At 40.4% G+C, this 23,825-nt stretch overlaps 13 protein-coding genes and 1 non-coding gene across 14 annotated transcripts; 7 read left to right on the forward strand and 7 right to left on the reverse strand.

The window, feature by feature from the left end:
* The first annotated feature begins 2,006 nt into the window (after positions 1–2,006).
* Positions 2,007–2,088, forward strand: DI49_5523. The gene has a single exon. It is a non-coding gene; the product is annotated as a tRNA-Ser (tRNA).
* A 548-nt stretch (positions 2,089–2,636) lies between these two features.
* On the forward strand, positions 2,637–4,334 carry NOT5 (CCR4-NOT core subunit NOT5; the record flags this gene model as incomplete). Its single annotated transcript, XM_018368508.1, has 1 exon — positions 2,637–4,334. The coding sequence occupies one exon, from the start codon at positions 2,637–2,639 to the stop codon at positions 4,332–4,334; it is 1,698 nt and encodes a 565-aa protein (XP_018219088.1).
* A 153-nt stretch (positions 4,335–4,487) lies between these two features.
* Positions 4,488–4,973, reverse strand: LTP1 (tyrosine protein phosphatase LTP1; the record flags this gene model as incomplete). The annotated part of the gene is made up of 1 exon (XM_018368509.1): positions 4,488–4,973. The coding sequence occupies one exon, from the start codon at positions 4,971–4,973 to the stop codon at positions 4,488–4,490; it is 486 nt and encodes a 161-aa protein (XP_018219089.1).
* A 399-nt stretch (positions 4,974–5,372) lies between these two features.
* On the reverse strand, positions 5,373–7,415 carry TKL1 (transketolase TKL1; the record flags this gene model as incomplete). The annotated part of the gene is made up of 1 exon (XM_018368510.1): positions 5,373–7,415. One exon carries the CDS (start codon positions 7,413–7,415, stop codon positions 5,373–5,375), a length of 2,043 nt encoding a protein of 680 aa, XP_018219090.1.
* An 851-nt stretch (positions 7,416–8,266) lies between these two features.
* OPY2 (Opy2p) lies at positions 8,267–9,370 on the reverse strand (the record flags this gene model as incomplete). The annotated part of the gene is made up of 1 exon (XM_018368511.1): positions 8,267–9,370. One exon carries the CDS (start codon positions 9,368–9,370, stop codon positions 8,267–8,269), a length of 1,104 nt encoding a protein of 367 aa, XP_018219091.1.
* A 342-nt stretch (positions 9,371–9,712) lies between these two features.
* On the reverse strand, positions 9,713–10,834 carry DI49_5528 (uncharacterized protein; the record flags this gene model as incomplete). Its single annotated transcript, XM_018368512.1, has 1 exon — positions 9,713–10,834. The coding sequence occupies one exon, from the start codon at positions 10,832–10,834 to the stop codon at positions 9,713–9,715; it is 1,122 nt and encodes a 373-aa protein (XP_018219092.1).
* A 590-nt stretch (positions 10,835–11,424) lies between these two features.
* Positions 11,425–12,585, forward strand: MRL1 (Mrl1p; the record flags this gene model as incomplete). Its single annotated transcript, XM_018368513.1, has 1 exon — positions 11,425–12,585. The coding sequence occupies one exon, from the start codon at positions 11,425–11,427 to the stop codon at positions 12,583–12,585; it is 1,161 nt and encodes a 386-aa protein (XP_018219093.1).
* Positions 12,586–13,137: 552 nt separating this feature from the next.
* TEF1 (translation elongation factor EF-1 alpha) lies at positions 13,138–14,514 on the forward strand (the record flags this gene model as incomplete). Its single annotated transcript, XM_018368514.1, has 1 exon — positions 13,138–14,514. One exon carries the CDS (start codon positions 13,138–13,140, stop codon positions 14,512–14,514), a length of 1,377 nt encoding a protein of 458 aa, XP_018219094.1.
* A 150-nt stretch (positions 14,515–14,664) lies between these two features.
* GRS2 (putative glycine--tRNA ligase) lies at positions 14,665–16,518 on the reverse strand (the record flags this gene model as incomplete). The annotated part of the gene is made up of 1 exon (XM_018368515.1): positions 14,665–16,518. One exon carries the CDS (start codon positions 16,516–16,518, stop codon positions 14,665–14,667), a length of 1,854 nt encoding a protein of 617 aa, XP_018219095.1.
* Positions 16,519–16,777: 259 nt separating this feature from the next.
* DIB1 (U4/U6-U5 snRNP complex subunit DIB1) lies at positions 16,778–17,209 on the reverse strand (the record flags this gene model as incomplete). Its single annotated transcript, XM_018368516.1, has 1 exon — positions 16,778–17,209. One exon carries the CDS (start codon positions 17,207–17,209, stop codon positions 16,778–16,780), a length of 432 nt encoding a protein of 143 aa, XP_018219096.1.
* Positions 17,210–17,420: 211 nt separating this feature from the next.
* Positions 17,421–19,160, forward strand: MDM36 (Mdm36p; the record flags this gene model as incomplete). Its single annotated transcript, XM_018368517.1, has 1 exon — positions 17,421–19,160. One exon carries the CDS (start codon positions 17,421–17,423, stop codon positions 19,158–19,160), a length of 1,740 nt encoding a protein of 579 aa, XP_018219097.1.
* A 419-nt stretch (positions 19,161–19,579) lies between these two features.
* On the forward strand, positions 19,580–20,947 carry DI49_5534 (uncharacterized protein; the record flags this gene model as incomplete). Its single annotated transcript, XM_018368518.1, has 1 exon — positions 19,580–20,947. One exon carries the CDS (start codon positions 19,580–19,582, stop codon positions 20,945–20,947), a length of 1,368 nt encoding a protein of 455 aa, XP_018219098.1.
* Positions 20,948–21,089: 142 nt separating this feature from the next.
* ASA1 (Asa1p) lies at positions 21,090–22,478 on the reverse strand (the record flags this gene model as incomplete). Its single annotated transcript, XM_018368519.1, has 1 exon — positions 21,090–22,478. One exon carries the CDS (start codon positions 22,476–22,478, stop codon positions 21,090–21,092), a length of 1,389 nt encoding a protein of 462 aa, XP_018219099.1.
* A 247-nt stretch (positions 22,479–22,725) lies between these two features.
* Positions 22,726–23,763, forward strand: SUA7 (transcription factor TFIIB; the record flags this gene model as incomplete). Its single annotated transcript, XM_018368520.1, has 1 exon — positions 22,726–23,763. The coding sequence occupies one exon, from the start codon at positions 22,726–22,728 to the stop codon at positions 23,761–23,763; it is 1,038 nt and encodes a 345-aa protein (XP_018219100.1).
* Between the last annotated feature and the right edge of the window lie 62 nt (positions 23,764–23,825).

Consider the following 23,825-nt stretch of genomic DNA (forward strand, 5'->3'; position numbering starts at 1 on the left):
TAATGGTATAACATCATTCTTGAAAGATCTGTGACTTTATGATGAAAAGTATTGGAGAAGGCAGTGCTAAAGTCACTATCACAGAGAAGGATGAAGCTCCTCCACCACTAGCGATCAGACTTACCACCAAAGCAATGAGATTGATATTTTTGGTGAAAATGCTCGAACACTCATTTGTACCAGATGCAATATTTTTTACTTTTGTATTTGAACATCCTGAGAAATATATTGTGGCATATTCTGCCATTGTTTCTGCTTGGGGTTTTTTTAGTTTGGATGGAAAAAGGGTATAGATACAAGAAGAACATACAACCGTCAAGATGCACGAGAATTAGGTGCTCTCGTTGTGATACAAAAAAGAAACATCCCAAGTGGTCTAAGTATAAATTTTGCTTGCAGTTTTTCTTGTTATATGTTTCTTTAGCCTCATTTAATATATTCATTCAATGGCAACCTATAGGAGATGAGATATTTCATAAAGAAGAGCTTGGACGGGTCCCACTATACCCATTTCTCTTTGGTGCCGCACTGATCCATTTATTAACGTTCCATCTATTTAAGGAGTACTATCTGCATAATGGACCTCTTGAAACGAATGATGGTGGTGTTCCCGGTGAAAAGAGGGCAGCAACCAAGAAATATTAAATTTGGTTCCAAGCCAACTTTATAGAAGCATTGTTCGTAAAATATACTTCATTTGAATTTTAAGTAGAAACATTTTGTCAGAGATTTGAACAGATTATTCCCCGTTTCATTTGGGTGACACTGCTGATTTCTTTTGCATTATACGGAAAATAGGTCTTTGTAGAATAAAGTCTGCAAGTATGCCGCTAATTTATTTGAGATATACATCATTTTGGAGCTTATCTGCACCAATCACTATTTCTACTCTCTCTGACTTTCTTGTTGTTTAATGAAGTAGAAGCAATTAAAAATATGTAATGTTTCAGCCTTCGCACTTAAGAACAAATAAAACAGGCTAGCGAACCGAAATTATTGTCCACTCAACGAATCAAATAAAACACGTACGATGAGGTGGGGTTGCGAACCCTCCATGACCAAAGAAGTTATTGTTGTGATAGTAGTCATTAACAGGTAACCCGTCGTGACCATCAGATAATGTCATTGACACAGAATTTATATATACTGACATTTATGTAGTAACCAGGTTTGGTAATTGGTGAAGATAGAGTTAAAAAGACATTCATTGGAAAACAACTTTTAATCAACATATAAGATAAAGAGTTATACCAGATGCCTCTGTTCGAACATGACTCTACTATCGCCCACCCATTACTATTATATACGGTGTTAAAAGATGACATAAATTTCAAGACTAGTAAAAGAAGATTCACACTGTCATCGAAATTAATGGATGCTGAAGCGCAAGCATTGGTGTTGTAATAGAATCAATGAATGGTAACATATAAAAAAGACAAACAGAATCATTTATCATATGATGCAAATTTGCAGATTCCTTTTTATGGATTCTTAATTCCACGAGGAGAATTCTAAGTATATCTATATACGTAATATTTGACACTAAAAAATAATGGAATCCCAAAGTGTTGGAATAGGTGACTACGAATGTACACTTATTCGTATAAATTGGAGTAAGTAAACTCAAAAACAATTTATATATCCATTAGTACACAATATGGGAAAAGAATGTAAGCGAATAAACAATTTGGTGATTGTCGAAAATAAATTAAAAATCTATTAATTGATATTTAAGGAGACGAGTTATATCAGATACATCACAAAATAACTCTGGATTATATCTGAACCATTGGATTTCATATAACCAATCAGCGTGTGTTTTATATACCTYTCTTATATAATAATAAGAAAGAACTGCTTATTCTTAATTATTACAACTTACTAAACTAACTAATTATCAACAATAACACACATTACTTTAAGTACGTCGACATCAAAGATCTGCTCATTTGTAATTTGTATAGGAATTTAAATAACTTATCAACTCATTATTCCGGAATATTTCAGGCACTATGGCCGAGTGGTTAAGGCGACAGACTTGAAATCTGTTGGGCTCTGCCCGCGCTGGTTCAAATCCTGCTGGTGTCGTTATTTTTTAAAGAGTTTTTTTAGCATAAGTGTTGGCTATATACTTTTCGATTAGTCTTTTATTGAGAACAAAAGGACACAGCGAATGAACGCACAATTAGAATTTGCAGTATAACTATGGTCCTTAGTATAATGATCATTTCATAGCATACGGTACTCTGCGAGAGACTTCCAGCGCATTCTCGATCAAAACCAACCGACACATCATCACGACGTATTATAAAGGTTTCGCCTTTCCTCAACTTTATCTTTGTTAACGCTTGTGTTACATTATTTTGTATTACACTTGAACCCAGTCATGTGATAGTCATGTGATGAAAGATTTACGATTACCCTCTGATTGTGGTTTTTTTGCCCTTCCGTTAATTTTGGCTACGAAACTTTTCTTAGCTTGAGAGCGCTTCAACAATGAATATAGTAAACTATTCAAGTGCAGAGTAATAAGGATTAGTAGCATCCACCTGGCATCGGTAGATAATCAGGAACTGTAATTGACTGTTTTTTTCTACTTCATTCATTCATTGCGTGGAAAACCCGCCCATTCCAACATGTCTCAGAGAAAACTACAACAGGATATTGATAAGCTTTTGAAGAAAGTGAAAGAAGGTGTTGAAGATTTCGACGACATATATGAAAAATTTCAATCTACAGACCCCTCAAACTCATCGCATAGAGAAAAGCTAGAATCAGACCTGAAAAGAGAGATAAAAAAACTACAAAAACATAGGGACCAAATAAAAACATGGCTAAGCAAAGAGGACGTAAAGGATAAGCAGAACGTGCTGATGACAAATAGAAGGCTCATCGAAAATGGCATGGAAAGATTCAAGTCCGTGGAGAAATTGATGAAAACGAAACAATTTTCCAAAGAAGCCTTGACGAATCCAGATATAATCAAGGATCCTAAAGAACTTAAAAAGAGAGACCAAGTTGTGTTCATTCATGAGTGTTTAGACGAGCTACAAAAGCAACTAGAGCAGTTCGAGGCTCACGAGAATGAGGAACAGACAGAAAGACACGAATTTCATATCGCCAATTTAGAAAATATCTTGAAGAAACTTCAAAATAATGAAATGGAGCCAGAACCTGTGCAAGAATTCCAAGACGATATTAAATACTATGTTGAAAATAACGATGATCCGGATTTCATCGAGTATGATACAATTTACGAAGACATGGGTTGCGAAATCCAACCTTCATTAGTTAATAATAGTGAGGCTCCTAAAGAAGCTCCCAAAGAAGCAAACAATCAATCTTCTGTATCCAGTATTCGTTCAACAAAAAAACAAGAGCGTTCTCCCAAGAAAAAAGTCCCACTAAAGCAGACTTCCACGCTGGATACGGTGGAAAATTCATCGGCACAAGCTGCTGAATCGGTTTCTCAATCGGCGTCTCCTTCTCCTACGCCTGTATCAATCGACACGCCATTGAATACAGTCAAAGATGATACAATGAAGCTGGATGATTCCTTCCACAGTCCACCAGCTACCAATGTATCCATGAAAAAGAAAGAATCCGAAAACGATTCTGAGGAACAATTGAGTTTTCCGCAAGATAGAACGGAAGAAATCCAAAAAATTATTCAAAACGATATAGAAACGAACCCAGCCTTTCAAAATCCGTTATTTAGCGACGAATTAAAATACTGGTTAGACTCGAAAAAGTACCTGATGCAACCTCTTCAAGAAATGTCGCCAAAAATGGTATCACAACTAGAATCCTCTCTTTTAAATTGTCCTGATTCATTAGATGCTGATTCGCCATGTCTTTATACAAAACCGTTATCTTTACCTCATCCAACGTCAATATTTTTCCCCAGTGAGCCAATCCGATTTGTCTATCCCTATGATGTGCCCTTAAATTTAACAAATAGCGAAAACGACACAACCGATAAGTTCGATAAGGACGGTAAAATAAAATCGAAAAAGCATGACGATATCTATTCTAGAACTTCTTTAGCAAGAATATTCATGAAATTCGACCTTGATACTTTGTTTTTCATATTCTATCATTACCAAGGTTCCTATGAACAATTTTTAGCCGCTAGAGAGCTTTACAAAAATAGAAACTGGTTATTTAACAGAGTCGACCGTTGTTGGTACTATAAAGAGATCGAAAAATTGCCACCAGGAATGGGCAAATCTGAAGAAGAATCTTGGAGATATTTCGATTATAAAAAGAGTTGGTTAGCGAGACGCTGCGGAAATGATTTTGTATATAATGAAGATGATTTTGAAAAGCTGTAAAAAGGATTATTTTTTAGTTATTTAAAACCTATCATACTAACTAAGTAAATATAGTATCTAAAAAATCCATTCTGTAGTCTTACCTTTGGTCGAGAAATTGTTCTCTAGCCCAATATAGACCCCTCACGTGATTAGTTTATTATTCTTCCTAGTCTATAACTCCTTTTCCAGAAACTGTTTCGAGAAATACGTGATTTGTTTGAAATTGTGTTCGAAATCTTGAATGTCCCCATACCAAGGATCTTCTATAATAGTTTGAACGGTACCATCATTAGTGTTCCAGTCACCGAAGAGACATATTTTAGCTTTAGAATCCTTTGGTTGTATTTTTTTCAGATTTCTGATGTTAGATTCATCCATACCAATTATGTAGTCAAATTCATCGAAACATTTGGTCTTTATTTGCTTACCCCTGTGGTTGATCTTAACACCATGTTGCTTACAAATAGATACTGTACGAWGATCAGGGGTTTCTCCTGCGTGGTAATTAGAAGTGCCGAAGGAATCGATCTTATCAAAACGATTTTCTAGATTGGCTTCTTCCACTTCATGTTTGAAAATAGCTTCAGCCATTGGCGATCTACAAAAGTTACCCAAACATATAAACGCAACTGAAATTTTTGGTTCTCCAACTGTCATTTTTTTCGTCCACTTACTTCTCAGTTATTTATCTCTTATAATAGTATAATAGAAAGTCCTGATACTCCATAAGTATGCCCGCTGGAACCTGGCTTTGTATAAATTAAATGATACGATTTGCTCGAAGAGTTTGATACTCAAACTCGGCCTGCTTTGGCACAAAGGAGAAAAAGAAACTAAGAGACCATAGGGGTCAGGTTTTTTCATCAAGTGCAATATAAAAGAATCAGGAAAGAAAAAAAGAAGATTATGAATATTTGTAGTATCGTTAAAAGTGGGGAACTATTTTTTTTTCTTTGACTGTTTTATAAAAAAAGCTGTATTTAGTTTGTATAGAGTTTTGTGTTTCATTGTTGACAAAAAATATCATACTAAACCTGATGATTCATGATCAGATGTTTAGAAAGCTTTCTTCAAAGGAGAAACGAGCTTGTCACCCTTATAGAATGCAACAGTCTTTTGAGCTCTTTCAGCAACACCTTCTGGGGTGAAACCGAAGTACTTGAAGACCTCTGGTGCCTTACCGGAAGCACCGAATCTATCAATACCGAAAGATTGGTGAGCGTATTTGCCCCAACATGTGGTAGCTAGGACTTCAACGGACATGATTGGAACGTTGTCTGGCAAGACGGATAGTCTGTATTCTAGAGATTGTTTGTCGAAAGTGAAGAAGTCTGGTAGAGAGACAACACGGGCCTTGACGTTACTAGCGGCCAAAGTTTTGGCAGCTTCAACACTCAATGAGACTTCGGAACCAGTGGCGACCAAAATAATATCTGGGTTAGCGACATCTTGTAGTACGTAACCACCCTTGGCGGCCTTTTCGATGGAACTACCTTCCAATTGTGGTAAGTTTTGTCTGGACAAAGCAATGATACTTGGAGTGTGCTTAGATTCTAAAGAGTTCTTGTAGGCGGCGGAAACTTCGTTACCGTCAGCTGGTCTCCAAACTTGAATGTTTGGAAGGGATCTGAAGTGTGCCAAAGTTTCGATAGGTTGATGTGTTGGACCATCTTCACCGACACCAATGGAGTCATGTGTAGCGACCCAGATGACTGGGTGACCGGATAGGGCAGACAGTCTAACGGCACCGGCGGCGTAGGAAACAAAGTTCAAGAAAGTACCACCGTATGGCTTGTAGTTGGCACCGAAGGCGGAGATACCATTCATGATGGCACCCATAGCGTGTTCTCTGATACCGTATCTGATGTATCTACCGGAGTAGTCACCTAGACCGGAAGAAGGTGGCTGGAAATCTAGCGCTTCCTTCCATCTGGTCAAGTTAGAAGGTGTCAAATCGGCAGAACCACCGATCAATTCTGGCAAATTGTTGTAAACGTCTTCAAGAACAATTTCCGACAGTTTTCTGGTGGCGACAGCGGAGTCCTTGGTGGTGTAGGTTGGTAGTTTAGATTCCCAGTTGGCAGGTAGTTGACCGCTCAATCTTCTGGCCAATTCGGCACCTAATTCTGGGTATTTCTTTTGGTACTCGCTGAACAGCTTATCCCATTTGTTGTTTGCTTCGACACCTGGTTTTAGGATGGTCTTTTGGTAGTGGTCGTAAACTTCTTGTGGGACAACAAAGGACTTGTCTGGGTTGAAACCGAACTTGGTCTTTAGTTGTTTAACGTCATCTGGTTGCAATGGAGAACCGTGAACGGAGTGGGAGCCGGCGTGCAAGGAGCCGTACCCGATGGTGGTGGTCATCTTGATTAAAGTTGGCTTTTCCTTGGATAGCTTAGCTTGGGCAATGGCCTTGGCAATACCGGCTAGATCCTCGTTACCGTTTTCAACGTACAAAACTTCCCAGCCGTAGGCTTCGTATCTCTTTGCGACGTCTTCGTCGAAGGAGATGCTGGTGGCACCATCGATGGTGATCTTGTTGTCGTCGTAGAGGGCAATCAAGTTACCCAATTTCAAATGACCAGCCAAAGAAGAGGCCTCGGAAGAGATACCTTCTTGCAAACAACCGTCACCTAGGAAAGCGTAGGTGTAGTTGTCGGACAAAGTGAACTCTGGCTTGTTGTAAGTAGCAGCCAAGTTAGCTTGAGCCATGGCCATACCGACGGCGTTAGAGATACCTTGACCCAATGGGCCGGTGGTGACTTCAACACCAGGCAACTCGAATTCAGGATGACCTGGAGTTCTAGAGCCCAGTTGTCTGAATTGCTTCAAATCTTCAATGGACAAGTCGTAACCGGTCAAGTGTAGCATGGAGTACAACAGGGCAACGGCGTGACCGTTCGACAAGACAAATCTGTCTCTGTTGATCCAGTCTGGATTGGTGGGGTTCATACGCATTTGGCTCCACAACACGTGGGCAGCAGGAGCCATACCCAATGGAGCACCTGGGTGACCAGAGTTGGCCTTGGAGACAGTGTCCACAGCCAAAATTCTGATGGTGGAGACAGCTAGTTTATCGATGTCAGTGAATTGAGTCATTCTGTGTGCTGAAGAGGTAAGTATATAGAGCGGCGTGAGATGAGCTTACTTCTCTGTCGTACTTCAGTTAGATCTAAAAGCTAAATATAAAAAAAAGAAAGAGTGTGTGAATGAATGAACAAGAAGAATGATGAGAACAAGAAAATTAATTAATTAAGAAGCCGTGATCAAGTATGTAACTAAAAGATAAGGGGGAAGTATGTACGTAACCAAAAAGATCGGGAAACTGTTTATATATGAATCACGCATCTCTATCAGTCTACGTTCGTACCTTTTTTGGCTTTTCGAGAAAATTTTTCATTTCTCGAAGCTCTTCAGAGATCGCGAGCGGAACGGAAAACGCCGCCGGTCTTCCCGAAAGAAAAAAAAACGAAAGAGAGATAATAGCGGTGGGAAAACGGAAATCCCGGCGGGTACCCGGCGCGGGGATATAGTGCACGTGCTTTTAGGCCCGCTGGCAGGCCGGGTAACGAGCGCTGCTCTGATAATCTGATCTCGAGCATCATGCTAACACAGTGGGGGGACTTTACTTTAGCTCCGCCCATAGAGAAAGAGAGGACTGGTGCGTGAAAAATGGCTCAGTGCAGCGTGAGCCGGTGCTGATCTGCGTGACATTCCAAAGTCATTACGCCTATGTACCACTCGCGGCTTTTGGATAGGGGAGGGTTGCAATGCGTTCTTGTTGCTTTGTAGAACCCGCGATGGGGGCTCGAAGAAGTAAAAAAGTACTTATACCGAAGTATGTAGATGTCTAAATAAGCGGAGTGTATTGAATATTGATATGGGGGGGGGGGGTGGAGGAGGTTTCGGAGTCTCGGGTACGCTTTCGTAGTGGGCGGATGAACTTGGGTCTATTGTTCGTCTGGTAGTTGGAACTTGTCCTCGAACGGGCTCTCCACGCGTTCGTCCTTGGTTCCCTCACGTATTGATTCGGGGATCTCTAAATCCAAAATGAAACTTCCCTCGTCGTCGTCTTCGTCTTCGTCTTCGTCTTCGTCGTTTCTGATGTGCGGAACATCTTCTGTAAGGTCGTCCGCTTCTGATTGCTCCTCGATGATGTCTAGGTCCTGGATTTCCTTGTCGCTCTCCTCCTCAGCTATTTGAACCAGTTTCGGTTTGGCACGGATGGCAGTTATCAGGTTATCTTCCGAGTCCCTGTTTGCGCCCAAGTTGTGGTCATCGTACTCTTCATCTAGGCCATCTAGGATGGACGAGCCCAACGTGATATGTGATCTAATGTCGCCGGCTGCGTTTTGTCTCTTAGCGCTCGAACGTAGCTTTGACTGCAACTTCTCAGCAGTCAGTGCGCTTGTCACACCGGGGATATAGGCAATGGGCAGGATATTAGAGGCCCTTGTGCGCGTAGTGGATGTAGAACTTCTATTTCCGGGGGCGTTGAGGTTTGGAGGAACCAATGGCGCATTGAACTTGGTGTAATTTTCATCCTTTCTCATATCCCCGTCGTCTTCGTCGTCGTCGTCTTCATCATCATCATCATCGTCGTCTTCATCTTCGTCCTCAAAGTATTCGTCTTCGTTCCCATAATTTCGCGATCCCTCTTCTAATCTCAAAGCCTTGTTTCTTTGCCTTCTAGGCTTCCAGTATTTCTCATTGATAAAAAATAACGTCACCAAAACAATAACCACTACACCACCGATAACGCCCAGTGTGACTCCAATGATCTCTCCATTTTTGTTAGAACTATGAGAACTAGAACTAGTGGAAGTACTGTTTAAACCATTTAGTTGTGAGCTGGGCTGCTTGACACAAGAGAAGGTGGAACAGCTGTCGCACGTTAATGAAGTCATAACACAGTATTCGCCTGAAGGGCAATCAGGGCACGATGCCCCGGTATCGCAAACCACGCATCCGTCGGTACCTCTAACTGCCGAAGTCGAAGCCGTTGCTGTGCTCGACAAAGATGTGCTTCCAGTAAGCGTTGATGTGGTCGTCATTCTCTTTGATCCTTATGAACTAACGTAGCCACTCTGTAAAATGGCCTATACTCTCCTCCTGTAAGAAAACAATATACAATAATACCATTAAAAATGTCACACATGGTTTTAAATGCAGCACATGAATAGCGTATTATTTTTCTATCAGCAGGGTAACGCGTCGCGTGTGTGCTAAGAATTTTGTATTTTATTAACGCGTTTCAATTTCAAGAATGCAGTACATATGTGAGAATAATAAACAATGTTGTTTATAGTTGGCATTATCTGAATTTTTATTTATAGCACGCCCTTGCCTGTATTTGGCAAGCAAAAGGCGCTTTTTTATCTACTTCTGGTACGCATTCAAGCTTGTACTTGAAGCAGGGCTTCTGACCCAAGCATGGAACAGAATCCAGATTCCGACTGTGTTCCTGGCCCCGATTCGGATAGTGATAAAGGGATGGTTACACAGTTGCTGTTAAGGACTTGAGTCTTTCCAGTATCTTTGTGCTTTGAAGTCCACCTTTTGAATCTTTCTTGTAAAAGAAAAACCTCTTTCTCCAAGTTATTTCTGACCACATCCCACATTCGTGGCACGTCTTCTTGATTTTTGTCAATAAGGCCTGAGCTTTTGTGGAAGATGCGAAACACACTGCTATTGTTTTTGGAGGTTGCTTTCGCAGAACCTATGGCGCTAAGAGATGTTCTAACGCTTCGATATTTTAGAATGATCTTTTTACTTTCTTGCAAGGGAGGTTCACTAACGATACTCTCTGTACCATTCACGACCAGCTCATTGTTTGCATGGTTTCCAAATGTGGGACTTGATGAAGTCTTCTTCAGGTCTGAATTGGGACATGCTTGACTAGGTTCATCGAGTTTAACACACTTTTCATTATCGTCGAAATCATCCGGGGTTAATGGTGATATGATGTCCAAACCGTTCATATAGCCATCTGTTTCACTAAAGTATGGCGACTTGCTATCTTCTACAAATCTAGTCTGCGAGTGAAACAGGTTATCTACATCTGTCATTTTCAGATCGCTGGCCGATCGTATGGCAAATTTACTTTTATTCTTTCGGAACCATTTATTTAACTTTTGCTTCCAATCATGGTCGTGACGGCCATGCAAGTGAGAAAGGCTCTTCAGTTGAGTGTTCGTACTGCTTTCACTGTCTGAAGCATGTTTACACGCATTCTTTCGCTTGAGCTTACTAGAACAAGACCTAAAGAGACTATCATTTTTAGCAACTTCTTCGATCACTTTTTCCAACCTGGCAATCTCTTGATCTGTTTTGCTGTGAATATGGTCGACTTTGATACCCAGCTGGGTAGTCTTGTTAATCAGTCTTCGTAAATCTTCACTTTCGTCCACAAGCTTTGCCACCTCGGTCTCTTCGTCAAACTGGAAAGTTCTTTCATCATCAGATTTAAGCTCGGATGGACTTAATGTTGTTGGCAGGATTCCCGAAACTGTTTGCATAATTAAAGTCTAATTTTGATTATGATCGTTATTTTAGTTATATTTTTAATAGCTAGCAATCCTTATAAAGACAGTTATTCTTAGTTCTATTACTTCGACAATAATACGATATTGTGCGATTGTTTAGAAAGCTTTGTAATAGATGTATACTTTACTTTTTTATTTTTTTCGAAAACGTTTTATATTTTTTTTTTTGTGACACCAATAAGATTCTACAGTTAAAGGCCAAGTGAACGAGGAACGTCATCTAGAAGAAAAAAACAAGTCTAGTTAAGAATATGAAAAGGTTTTTTTTAAAAACAAAGATAAGAAACCAACTGCTTTATCCTCTTGTGATGGAAAAAAAAACCTTTCTAGCTGTTGGACGTTTGTTAACATTCTTTATATTTGTCCGCTACATTACTGTCATTTTGGGATTGCATTATGCCGTATTTCCGTATTCGGGTGTGGTTAACAGAGAAAACTGAAGCGAAAAGGGTTTGAAAAGAAAACGCCAAGTATTCCTAAACTAACAACGCAAAAAGTAAAAGGGGTGTTATACTAGGTCAACCAATCCATAATAAGACGTGTGTTTATAGAAGACATAACAGATGTCAAACAACACAGGACCACATGCAAGAAAGATGCTGAAGCGATCTTCTTTGATATATCTATCGTGCATCTTAATTGTATGCATACCGATACTTTTGCATATATACCGGCCTCCAAACAGAGGAGATGAACACGTCACCATTCAGAATAAAGAAAAGGCAATCACGAGTCCCAAAGAACGGAACACCGAAGAGTTGTTTTGCGCAGTGACCAACCCGGTCACTGGATCATACATCGATCTATCACAACTTTCATCAACTCCAAACAAGTTAAGAGACGGTCAAGAACAGAAAACCGGGAAGAATAAACATGAATCCTCCAAGACGAAATGGTCCGTGAGAGGTTGGGGCTACGACACCAACTTTACATTGGGGATCTGCTCCAGCCCCGTTGGCGAGACTGAAATTCAACAACTGTCTAACCTAACGGGTGCGTTTTACGTGGACCATGAAGATGAGGATAGCTTGGTGTCGATTGGTGATTTCAGTACAGAACCCGTGCTAGTTGGTGGCTCGTCCACCAAGAAACTGACTTTGAAATACGAAAACGGCTCGATATGCCCGAATGGTAAGGACAAGAAGGCGACCTTGTTAAATTTCGTCTGTGACAAAGAGATCCAGTCCAAGGCGCAGATAGCGTACATTGGTAACCTGCACAATTGTTCCTATTTCTTCGAAGTGCGCAGCATCTATGCCTGTCCTACATCGAACAAGAAAAACGAAGTCAACGTTGTGGGCATCTTCATCGGGATCTTCGCCATTTTCTTCCTGGTCGAGTTTGCCGGCAGAAGATGGATCTACGCTAAATTGAACAGACACTTGAAAAACAGCGACGAGCTGAACGAAATATCGCCGTCTTTGGACGAGCAACCTCACTGGGACCTCATAGAAGACGGATCTCGCTGGAGCAGATTCTTCAGCGGAATCGCCAAGTCAGCGAGAAGGTTCACCAAGTCGCTGGTGAGCCCTCTGTTCGGAGGCAGGAACAACGGTCAAGGCGGCATCCGACTAAGGACGTCTCCATCTGCTTCCTCCTCTAGCCTTGCCAACAGAGAGTTCTTCAGAGACATGGAGGCACAGAACGAAATCATCGACAGCCTGGACATCAACAGCCATACCACAGAAAGCGACCACCCGACTTTGGCAGGCCAGAGCGTTTGAAAAACGGAAAGCCATCTGTCCATACGTAATAAACACCACAATTATATATATCGCATACAGCAACAAAACCTTCGAACATTTAATTTTCTAGGACCGCAGATCCTCACATCACACCCACACCGCATACTGCTTCCCCCACACACCCTGCATCTGTATAGTTTCTTCTGCTTTTTTTTCTCTCCGGGCTTCTCTCGGGTGGCACGCATCGCCGCGCCGGCCGGATGCGCCCATGCACCGCATAAAGCATGCCCCTCTTGCATCATTTTGAGGGCTGGCCATTACCCGCGCCAAGGGTCCGGAAAAAGAAACAAGGCTCTACCGCGTTTCTTTTTCTTCGTCGAAAAAGGCAAAAGAAAAATTTTTATCACGTTTCTTTTTATTATTGAAAATTTTTTTTGGTTTTTTTTTCTTTCGATGGCCTCCCATTGATATTTAAGTTAATAAATGGTTTTCAGTTTCCAAGTTTCAATTTTTGTTCTTCCTTATTCCTAATTAAATTTCATTTCAATTAGAAAGAAAGCATAGCAATCTACTCTTAGTTTTAATTACAAAATGGGTAAAGAGAAGTCTCATATTAACGTTGTCGTTATYGGTCATGTCGATTCTGGTAAGTCTACCACTACCGGTCATTTGATTTACAAGTGTGGTGGTATTGACAAGAGAACCATCGAAAAGTTTGAAAAGGAAGCCGCCGAATTAGGTAAGGGTTCTTTCAAGTACGCTTGGGTTTTGGACAAGTTAAAGGCTGAAAGAGAAAGAGGTATCACCATTGATATCGCTTTGTGGAAGTTCGAAACTCCAAAGTACCAAGTTACCGTTATTGATGCTCCAGGTCACAGAGATTTCATCAAGAACATGATTACTGGTACTTCTCAAGCTGATTGTGCTATCTTGATTATTGCTGGTGGTGTCGGTGAATTCGAAGCCGGTATTTCCAAGGATGGTCAAACCAGAGAACACGCTTTGTTGGCTTTCACCCTAGGTGTTAGACAATTGATTGTCGCTGTCAACAAGATGGACTCCGTCAACTGGGACGAATCCAGATTCCAAGAAATTATCAAGGAAACCGCTAACTTCATCAAGAAGGTTGGTTACAACCCAAAGACTGTTCCATTCGTCCCAATCTCTGGTTGGAACGGTGACAACATGATTGAAGTCACCACTAACGCTTCTTGGTACAAGGGTTGGGAAAAGGAAACCAAGGCCGGTGTCGTCAAGGGTAAGACTTTGTTGGAAGCCATTGATGCCATTGAAATGCCATCCAGACCAACTGACAAGCCATTGAGATTGCCATTGCAAGATGTTTACAAGATCGGTGGTATCGGAACTGTGCCAGTCGGTAGAGTTGAAACCGGTGTTATCAAGCCAGGTATGGTTGTTACTTTCGCCCCAGCCGGTGTTACCACTGAAGTCAAGTCCGTTGAAATGCATCACGAACAATTGGAACAAGGTGTTCCAGGTGACAACGTTGGTTTCAACGTCAAGAATGTTTCCGTCAAGGAAATCAGAAGAGGTAACGTCTGTGGTGACTCTAAGAACGATCCACCAAAGGCTGCTGCTTCTTTCAACGCTACCGTCATTGTTTTGAACCATCCAGGTCAAATCTCTTCCGGTTACTCTCCAGTTTTGGATTGTCACACTGCCCACATTGCTTGTAAATTCGATGAATTGTTGGAAAAGAACGACAGAAGATCTGGTAAGAAGTTGGAAGACCATCCAAAATTCTTGAAGTCCGGTGACGCTGCTTTGGTTAAATTCATTCCATCTAAGCCAATGTGTGTTGAAGCTTTCAGTGAATACCCACCATTAGGTAGATTCGCTGTCAGAGACATGAGACAAACCGTCGCTGTCGGTGTTATCAAGTCTGTTGACAAGACCGAAAAGGCCGCTAAGGTTACCAAGGCTGCCCAAAAGGCTGTTAAGAAATAAGGAAATTGATAAGACTTTTCTAGTTGCATATCTTTTATTTTTAAATCTTATCTATTAGTTAATTTTTTGTAATTTATCCTTATATATATAGTTTGGTTATTCTAAAACATCATTTCAGTATCTAAATCTCCCTTATTAATTAGCTTTTATTCAGGGTACTGCTACCTGCAGTAATCCTGCTGTGGACTTGTTCCACGTGAATTCGCTTATAGGGTCATGAACCATCTTGTCGATTACCGAAATAACTTCTTCAACGGTCCCCCTTACTTGTCTCATAGAATCCCTTTCTCTCAGAGTTACAGTTTCATCTTGCAAAGTTTGAAAATCTATGGTGATGCCAAAGGGCGTACCCAACTCATCGTTACGTGCATATTTTTTACCAATTGATGTATTAGAATCATCGACTTTGAAATATATTTCTTTTGTGCGCAAAATTTGCGACATTTCCTTGATCACACTAGGGAATTTCTCGTTATTTGATATTGTTGTAATAAAAACCTTGATTGGTGCTACCGATAACGGGAATGAGAAATAAGTTCTTTCGTCATCATCCGGCCTTGTCCGAAAGCAATGGTCAAATATGCAGTAAATAATACGACCCAAACCAAATGAGGGCTCAATGACGTTGGGGATGTACTCTCTTGTATGCTGTAAAGTTGTCTTCATTTCAATAGAAACCAAGTTCTGGTCAATTTCCACGGTCTCACCATTTGTTTGGAAGGTAAGTTTACCGTTCTTATTCAGTTCTTCATGCTTATTGTACAGCTTATCTTGTGATAAACTTAATAGAGCGGATTCGATCAATTTTGCCCTCTGTTTGAATTTCCGTCCGAAAAGTTTCTTATTTACTTCTAAAACCAACTTGGTTCGTTCCTTTGGAGTGTTTAGTTTCTGCTTTACCATCAAACTTTTCCCTGTCTTTTTGGAATGCACTGTCAAATCGAATGCAGCTCTGTCAGCACAGCCTATGCATTCAATCCATCCATATGAGGTCAATAACTCACCGTCCCAACAATCAGTGGCATAGTGTGCCATTTCGTTTTTCATATGTTGACGGAATCTAAATTTGTTCTTGTTGACCCCAAGCCTCAACAAAAATTGATGAATCCTTGCCATATAGTATCCCAGAGTTTCATTTTCTACTTTTCCGGTTTTTACTGCTTCTCCAATAGCCATTCTAACGGGTAGGTGAGGTTCATCACTTTCTTGCAATTGGCGTGATAGTAATGGTACCTCCTCATCTGACACTTCATCGAATTTTGGATGCGACTTGTCCAACGGGTCAACGAAATGCTCAATTTCTGCCATTAAAAACTCTCTCGCTCTCAGTAATCCACTCCTGGGCGATATTTCATTCCTAAACGATTTCCCAATTGAAGCAGAGGCAAACGGAATTTTACCTTGATTAATATCTAACAATTTGTTGAAATTTAGAAATTGTCCCTGAGCAGTTTCTGGTCGTAAAAATGCTTTCGACTGACCCGATGCCCCGATATTTGTCTGGAACATCAAATTGAATGGAGTCGGTGCATCTAAAACATCGTTAGTGACTGGATCGTTGATCCTATATTCTTGCATAGTACGAACCAAGTCGGAACCCGTAAATCCATCAATTGTGGCCAATGCATCCTCCATACGCTTATGGTCCAGTGGATCAACATCCTTGTCGAGTAGTCTTTTCTTTAACGTCTGTTCAATCAAATGGTCAGCCCTATAGTAATCTTTAGTCTTCGGATTTCGGCACATCCAATCTGTAAATTTATCAACATGACCGGAAGCGTCTAAAACATCGTAGGGGGTTAGCATTGGCCCGTCAATCTGTAACATGTCTTCCTCCACTATAAAATGTTCTCGCCACAGCTGAACTACGTTATTCTGCAACTGACAACCAGGAGGACCTAGGTCGAATAAACCTGACACACCGCCATATATCTCGAAAGATGGCGTGTAGAAAAACCTTTTTCTCAACGTACTTTCTAGCTTATCCCTGCCTAAAGAAGTCATAACAGCCTGTTGGCGTGGCGCGTCTTGTACTTGACCAAGATGCTACTCTTGCAATGACACATTTTGTTGTTTTTCAACTCCATTGTTTTATGGAAAAAGGGTTGCTGCCTATATTGTCGTCACTTCATTTTACTGCTGTACACATGAGTGGTTCAACAGGACCAGCATGCCTTGAGGCTTTTTGTATTCTATCAAAATTTCCGCATTATTTACCTACTAGTATATACGTTATACGCCCGCTTTACATATACACAGCAAGTCATGAAACACGCTTGTGATTGTAATCAAACGGAGAGATAACCAGTCCTTTGTTCTTCCTGGCTCCTCTAAATATAGTTTCTAGAATGTCGATCATTTCTTGTTTGTCATCCACCGTAAAGTTCAACTTATTGTTGTTCCCCGTACCAAAATCGCACATCATATGCTTGTTCTGGTAAAAAAACATTACAGTCATGGGGTCTGTGAGATCGTACATCTCATTAAAGTCCGGGACTTTGTCAATGTCACATAAGTAGATGGCTGCGAAGTTCCTCACTCTTTCAGCGATCGAAGATAATAGTTCGTCCATGATCATGCACTGTCTATCATCTTTCCTACCAAAACGGATGACCACGAGCCGTTCATTCTCCGTGACAATAGCCTGGTCTACGTGCCATCCTGTACGCAATTGGGGCAGTAACACAGAAGCCATCAATCCAGGACTTTTTGCTCCGTCGACTACTGTTTTGTTTTCCCAAGCGTGGTATTTCGTCCCGATGACCCAATATAACAAATCTTATTTTTACACTTTGCGAAACGGCCATTGGCCCAGAAGAAATACAACGAGTCATCTCCTCGCAGTGAACTCTACAGTAACAAAAGACATATAAACGAACCCCAAAGAGAACTTTCGCTACTATAGTATGAATGGAAACCGCATAGTGGAGCCTGACTATGACCTGAAGGGACTCAATTCGGGAAATTCAAGATCAAAAATGGACGAAGATCCCATTATTAGCAAATTTCATAGGGCTGGTCTCAATGATACAGAGGACGATGAAGACAGTAGAGCCAATAGCAACCGTAATACTGGCTGGATCTCTTCGATGATAAACGACGAAAAACGAAAGGTGGAAGGGAAAATAAAGCTGAATGACGAGGAGGATTTACATTTATCCAAGGCCACCTTGAATAATTGTGACGCTTTAGTGAAGATTCTAACGGACATAATTAAGCTAGAGTTTGTTATCCATCAATCATGGTACATTAGGTCCCTTTATAAGAGTGTTTTGATTCAATTTGAAGTCGAAACGACCAGGAGTAATAAAGGAAGCGCTGACAATAGCGACGATGATAGCGATAAAAATAACGGTAACGAGGACGATAGTTTTTACAAGGATTTGAGCCTGAAATGCATCAAAAAGTGTGAAAAATCGTCCCTTGCGCTTGAGTCGTTATCTAAAGACATTGACAAGATGAGAGATTTCATAATGTCTAGGACGATAGAGAATAATAGAGTTGACATACTATTGCAGAACTCGATGACATTATTACTAGAGTGTTGGATATACACCATGAAGAGGCTGCGCCATTTGAGAATGAAAATCGCAGGCATTTTTGTTAGATCCAAGCTTTTGCTTATTGATCATGAGCTGGTGACCATATGGCATTTTCTACAGGAACAAAGCAACGAACACGAAATGGTAAATAATGAGAATGAACTGAAACTAAGAGAAACGATAAAATCGTACAGAGCGTTCATTAAGATATTTATTCAGCAGCTAGAAGATTCTGAAGTGGGATCTCCGTCTTCCTCCTTATTTGAAGAGTGTTTACACGTCTTCCTGGATATAGAATCGATGTACAATTCATTAAACCTGAATTGGTTATTGAATGAGAATAAGGCATTACAAGAAAGACTGCTGTCATCGTCCCCTTCACCGGAAAACGGTCGTTTCAAGGGTCTTCCCGTTATCGATGAAAGAAAGGAAATTGAARATATCAGCTCATTTGTCAATAGTATTGTCGATGCATCCATGTTAACGCATGATCTGACACCAATTAATTCATCGGACAGTGATGACCTATCTAACGGAGTACTCGATCGTCTGGATGAAAGAAGACTATCTTCGTCTACCTCAGATATGTCATTGATGATGCAAAGAACATCACTACAGAAACAACTTCCCACCTTATTGACCGCTTTTAGTAATGCTAGAAGGCTGGAACAAGAATTGCAAAATGCATGCAAGATGGAAGATGATAAGCATAGCGCTAGCGATATTAATTCCAACATACGACAAAACGAAAGTGGTATGTCTTCGAGTATCTCCTCACTCATCTCTCAAACCTCAACATTGGCATCCCCGTCTCCTCCATTGTCGTCATCCTTTCTATCCACAGCACCTTCGCAATCAAGTCCGCGCATGGCCACACTACCATTTTCATCCTCTTCTTCCCTACTGGAAACACAATCACAAACACTAAAAAACAACATGTCTCAATGGCTAAACCAACCGCGATCTGGCCTCAATGGCGCAAAACCTATCCCGACAAACCATATCGGATTCCACAGTAATGTCTTAAATACGCTTTACGGCATCGGCGGCGGCCCCACAACAAGAGCTTATAAGTCTAATCAATCTCCATCACAAAACACATGAACCATATGAGAGTATGAAATGGTGAACACACGATAGATACCCGAGAATATCAACATCCTGATTGCTATCTGAAAAAACCAAATTGAAAATGAACCACTTAAATACAAAAATATACCGTACATAACATCCTTACACATATAACTACTAATGCATGCATCCACTTGACGATTGTTTTGCCCGTCTATCTTTCCTAAATCAAAGTAATATATACTTAGTATTCCCTTTTTTTTTCACTTATGCCCATCGCAGCGAGGTTTAACTTGAAAAATTATGGAAGACATTTAATTGGAAAACAATAGCACTCTTATCAAACCTTAATTTAAGGAAAAATACTCTTTAAACTGTCGTATCTCGGGGTCTCGTTGCTAGCACGCATTCAGTGCTTTATCGTTTTAGGTTATCTCTACAATTTTATACATATGTCAGAAAAGATATCTGAAGAAAGACCGATACGGCTGGCCGTTCTGGGGGGAACATCTACTGGTAAGACATCGCTGATATCTAGGCTGACAGTCAATATAGTTCATGAGGTTCACTACCCAACAAGAAACCAAACTAACTGGCTTTTTGACTTCGTTCCTACATCGATCTTGGCTAGAACTATATTAGACGAACAAGCTCATGAAAGACTTTCCCTTCGCTCCCCAAGCAGCCAAACTCTAGAGCCTATTTTCCCATCCCCAGAAGTCTCTAGAAATGTATTACTGTCACCATTAGTATTTCAAGCATCCACCGATAATTTTCAAGCGGTGAGATTACAGAATAAAAGCCATTCTAAGAGGTCTTTGTCATTAGATAAGTCCGATTCGCCGTTCTACCAGACTTTTTCTAATGAAAATCAAGAAACAGATGTCCTCAAGAATAACAAAACAGATAAGTTTAATATTGCTAACCATTTTAAATTGCCTCTGAATTACATTCCTCCTGAATACACACCTATCCAAATTGATATTATTGATACACCTGGTTTCAGTCCTGATAGCGTAGTGCCATTCTTGGAAGTATCACTTTTCAGGGATCTAGGAAGATCCATTTTGCATGGGTTAGCAGACGAGCCAAGACAGCCTGTATCCACCACTTCATTGTTGGTTGCCTCTGGTGCTTCTGAGTTAAATGGTAAAATTGACGGCTATGTTTTTATCTATAGTGCGGTCCCTGAACTAAACCATGCTGGAGGCCCCCCAGAATATGGAGATGATGTACTGAGAACAGATGCGGAGAGAGTTGATGATGGTGGATTTGAGTTATTAAAAGTAATCAGAAATTGCATTTTGGATGCTTGGACTGAATTCCGAAATTATGAGAAAAGATGGGAAGAAGGCAAAGAAGACGACATATATTCATTGGTTTACAGTTTGAAACATCTTTGGAGCAAAAATAACAAAGAAAAGACCGCCAAGATAGAGCAATTAAGATCTTATAATACTAAACTGAAATCCATTGAACTAGACCCTTCGTCTCCTGATTCACCGCCACCATGTATAATTGTTTGCTCTCATGTTAATCATGAGTTGGCGAGTCCAATGCTAATTGAGATGGGGAGACAGCTGGCAACGAAATGGAAGTATGGGTTTGTGGGTATAGATAGCATGGATGATCTCAATGTTGATGTGGCCATTAGTCTGCTCGTCAAGGAACTATCGGAAAAGATGAAACTACTAATCGCAAACCCTGCCGGAAGTGGCAGCTGTTTAAATTCAACCTACAACCCTCATTTGATAAACGACAAGAAGAAAAACAGCACATCTGGTTTAAACTCAAGTATGTTTAAAAAAGTTATTAAATGATCGATAACAGTTGGCAGTTTTATAGACACAATCTACGTATGGCCATAGGTTACTACACTTGCACACATTAATATATATAATTAAGTCCGTACCCATGAGTATGGTTTTTCTTTAAAAAACTATAACGAAAATAAAAAAACCACTATAGTCTATTGAGTTTTATGGTACCGTCATCATAACCAATAATACACCAACTGAATTTTGCCAAGGTTTTGATGCGTCTGAGTTCCCCCACTTTCAAACCATCTGATTGCACATCAAAAGATTTTAGCCCGATCATCGACCCCACTTTATAGTTCTTCGATTTCAAGCTGGATTCGGTATTTGAGTTGTTACCATTCGTTAAGTCTCCGATAGAACTGTCGTTGGCGACCAAGTTGTTTCTTGTCTTCACAAAAGTTTGCAAGACTTCTGAAGTATACTCATTTATAACAATTGTTTTGCCTGACCAATTACTCACGACTAAGTAATCGTCTGATATTACATCGATGTGACTTATGTTCTTTAGGGGAAGATCGATTCTAGATGGTCTGCTTGCTTTCAAAGTACTAGAACATTTAATCAGTAATGTGTCATCTTTAATGTATTCTGCCGCAGGCCGTGTTAAAAGGTCTATTGAAAACTTGTGCTTGCTTATGAAACCGTCCGTGGAACAACTATATAGTTCATCCCCGCTAATGCACATATTTAGTATTGGGTTTGGGTAATGGTCATTGGAAATATGGATCAAATCCGCAACGCCCTTCTGGAGTTCCTCATCAAAAGTGGTTGTGAACCCCATTATAAATCCATTTTCAAAACCTAAAAATATGATATCATTTAATTTGGCCAACTTCATTATAATACCGAACTTGGAGTCCTTGGGTACGTTAAATATTTCTAGAAGGCTTTGCTTCTTTAAAAATTCGGGGAAATTAATATTATCAAAAGGTCTTTGTAGTTTGAATTTTGGATCTTGCATTATCTGGTATATATCTATAGCTTCTGAATCGTTAGTATGACAGCAGATAAGTCTATACGATTCGTTATCCTTCCCATCTTTTAACTCGACTTGAGAATCCATAATAAAGTTCGCAAAATTTAATGTATTTACAGGCATTTCATAAATTTGGGCCCATTGCAAACCCGTCGTTTTATTAAACTGACGTTCCCCAACCACTAAATCCGTAGATAATAAGGCTGATGCTTCCAGCTTGAACATTCGTAGCATGGAATCTTTGCAGAGAATAGACAGTACGGTGCTACCCACCCATTGGAACGCTATAATGTGTGGATGATCTTTGATTTGTGTACACGTAATGGGCCTTTTAGTCACCAAGTCCCAGATGACAAAGAGGCCATCGCTATCACCAGATAGCAGGACTGACACCTTAGAAACTGATGGCATTTTGATAATCCGCAATGCTGTAATGCCCTTTTTATGATTACGTAAGGTGAAATCAGATAAAGTTAGAGAACTCGTTATACTCCCTCCATTACTAAAGCGCCCCATTACTTCAGCCTTTTTATTGTCTTCTATGATATCTCTCATATCCTTGCATTGCGCATGACACCTATATATACGCACGTAAACATACGTATAGTGTGTTTTGGTGTTCTTTCATTTTATTTTGCTCTCCTCAGCGGTTTCGTCTTGAATTTTGCATAAAGTTGAAAAATTTCATTACAAATCGACATAAGAAACAGAAAAGTAAGAGAAACATCATTTTGAAAGAGAAAGCAATAGGCACTAGTGTGGACGATCTAGTGACAAAAAAGGGGAGTAGCAGACACACATAATGATGTCTAGGGAGAGCGTAGATAGAAGAGCAGGAAGAAGGGGTCCTAATCTTAATATCGTCTTAACGTGCCCGGAATGTAAGGTCTATCCACCAAAGATCGTAGAAAGATTTAGTGAGGGGGATGTCGTATGTGCTCTTTGCGGCCTTGTACTATCTGATAAGCTGGTGGACACCAGATCTGAGTGGAGAACGTTTTCCAACGATGACCATAACGGTGATGACCCAAGTCGTGTTGGTGAAGCATCAAATCCATTATTAGATGGGAATAATCTATCGACAAGGATCGGTAAGGGTGAAACCACAGATATGAGATTTACCAAGGAACTGAATAAGGCGCAGGGGAAAAACGTCATGGATAAAAAGGATAACGAAGTACAGGCCGCATTTGCCAAGATCACCATGCTGTGTGATGCTGCTGAATTACCCAAGATTGTAAAGGATTGTGCCAAAGAAGCCTATAAGCTTTGTCATGATGAAAAGCTATTGAAGGGGAAATCGATGGAGAGTGTTATGGCTGCGTCCATATTGATTGGTTGCAGACGTGCTAAAGTGGCAAGAACTTTTAAAGAAATTCAATCATTGATCCATGTCAAGACCAAAGAATTTGGGAAGACATTACAAATAGTGAAAAACATTTTAAGAGGCAAGAGTGAGGACGGTTTCTTAAAGATCGATACCGACAATATGAGTGGTGCGCAAAATCTTACTTACATCCCTAGATTTTGTTCCCATTTGGGTTTACCAATGCAAGTCACCACCTCTGCTGAATACACTGCAAAGAAATGTAAAGAAATCAAAGAAATTGCAGGTAAATCTCCCATTACTATTGCTGTTGTCTCCATTTATTTAAACGTCCTGCTATTTAGGATCCCTATCACTGCAGCAAAAGTTGGCCAGACCTTGCAGGTTACTGAAGGTACCATTAAATCCGGTTATAAAATACTGTACGAACACAGGGACAAACTTGTGGACCCACAACTTATCGCCAACGGTGTTGTGTCCTTGGACAGCTTGCCGGGAGTAGAAAAGAAATGATAAAGTAGTAATCAATAAATCATGAAAATAGTAAATCATGCATATGTGTGTCAGAAGGTTGA

Source organism: Saccharomyces eubayanus, chromosome XVI, assembly GCF_001298625.1.
Source record: "Saccharomyces eubayanus strain FM1318 chromosome XVI, whole genome shotgun sequence".
Lineage (NCBI taxonomy): Eukaryota > Fungi > Ascomycota > Saccharomycetes > Saccharomycetales > Saccharomycetaceae > Saccharomyces > Saccharomyces eubayanus.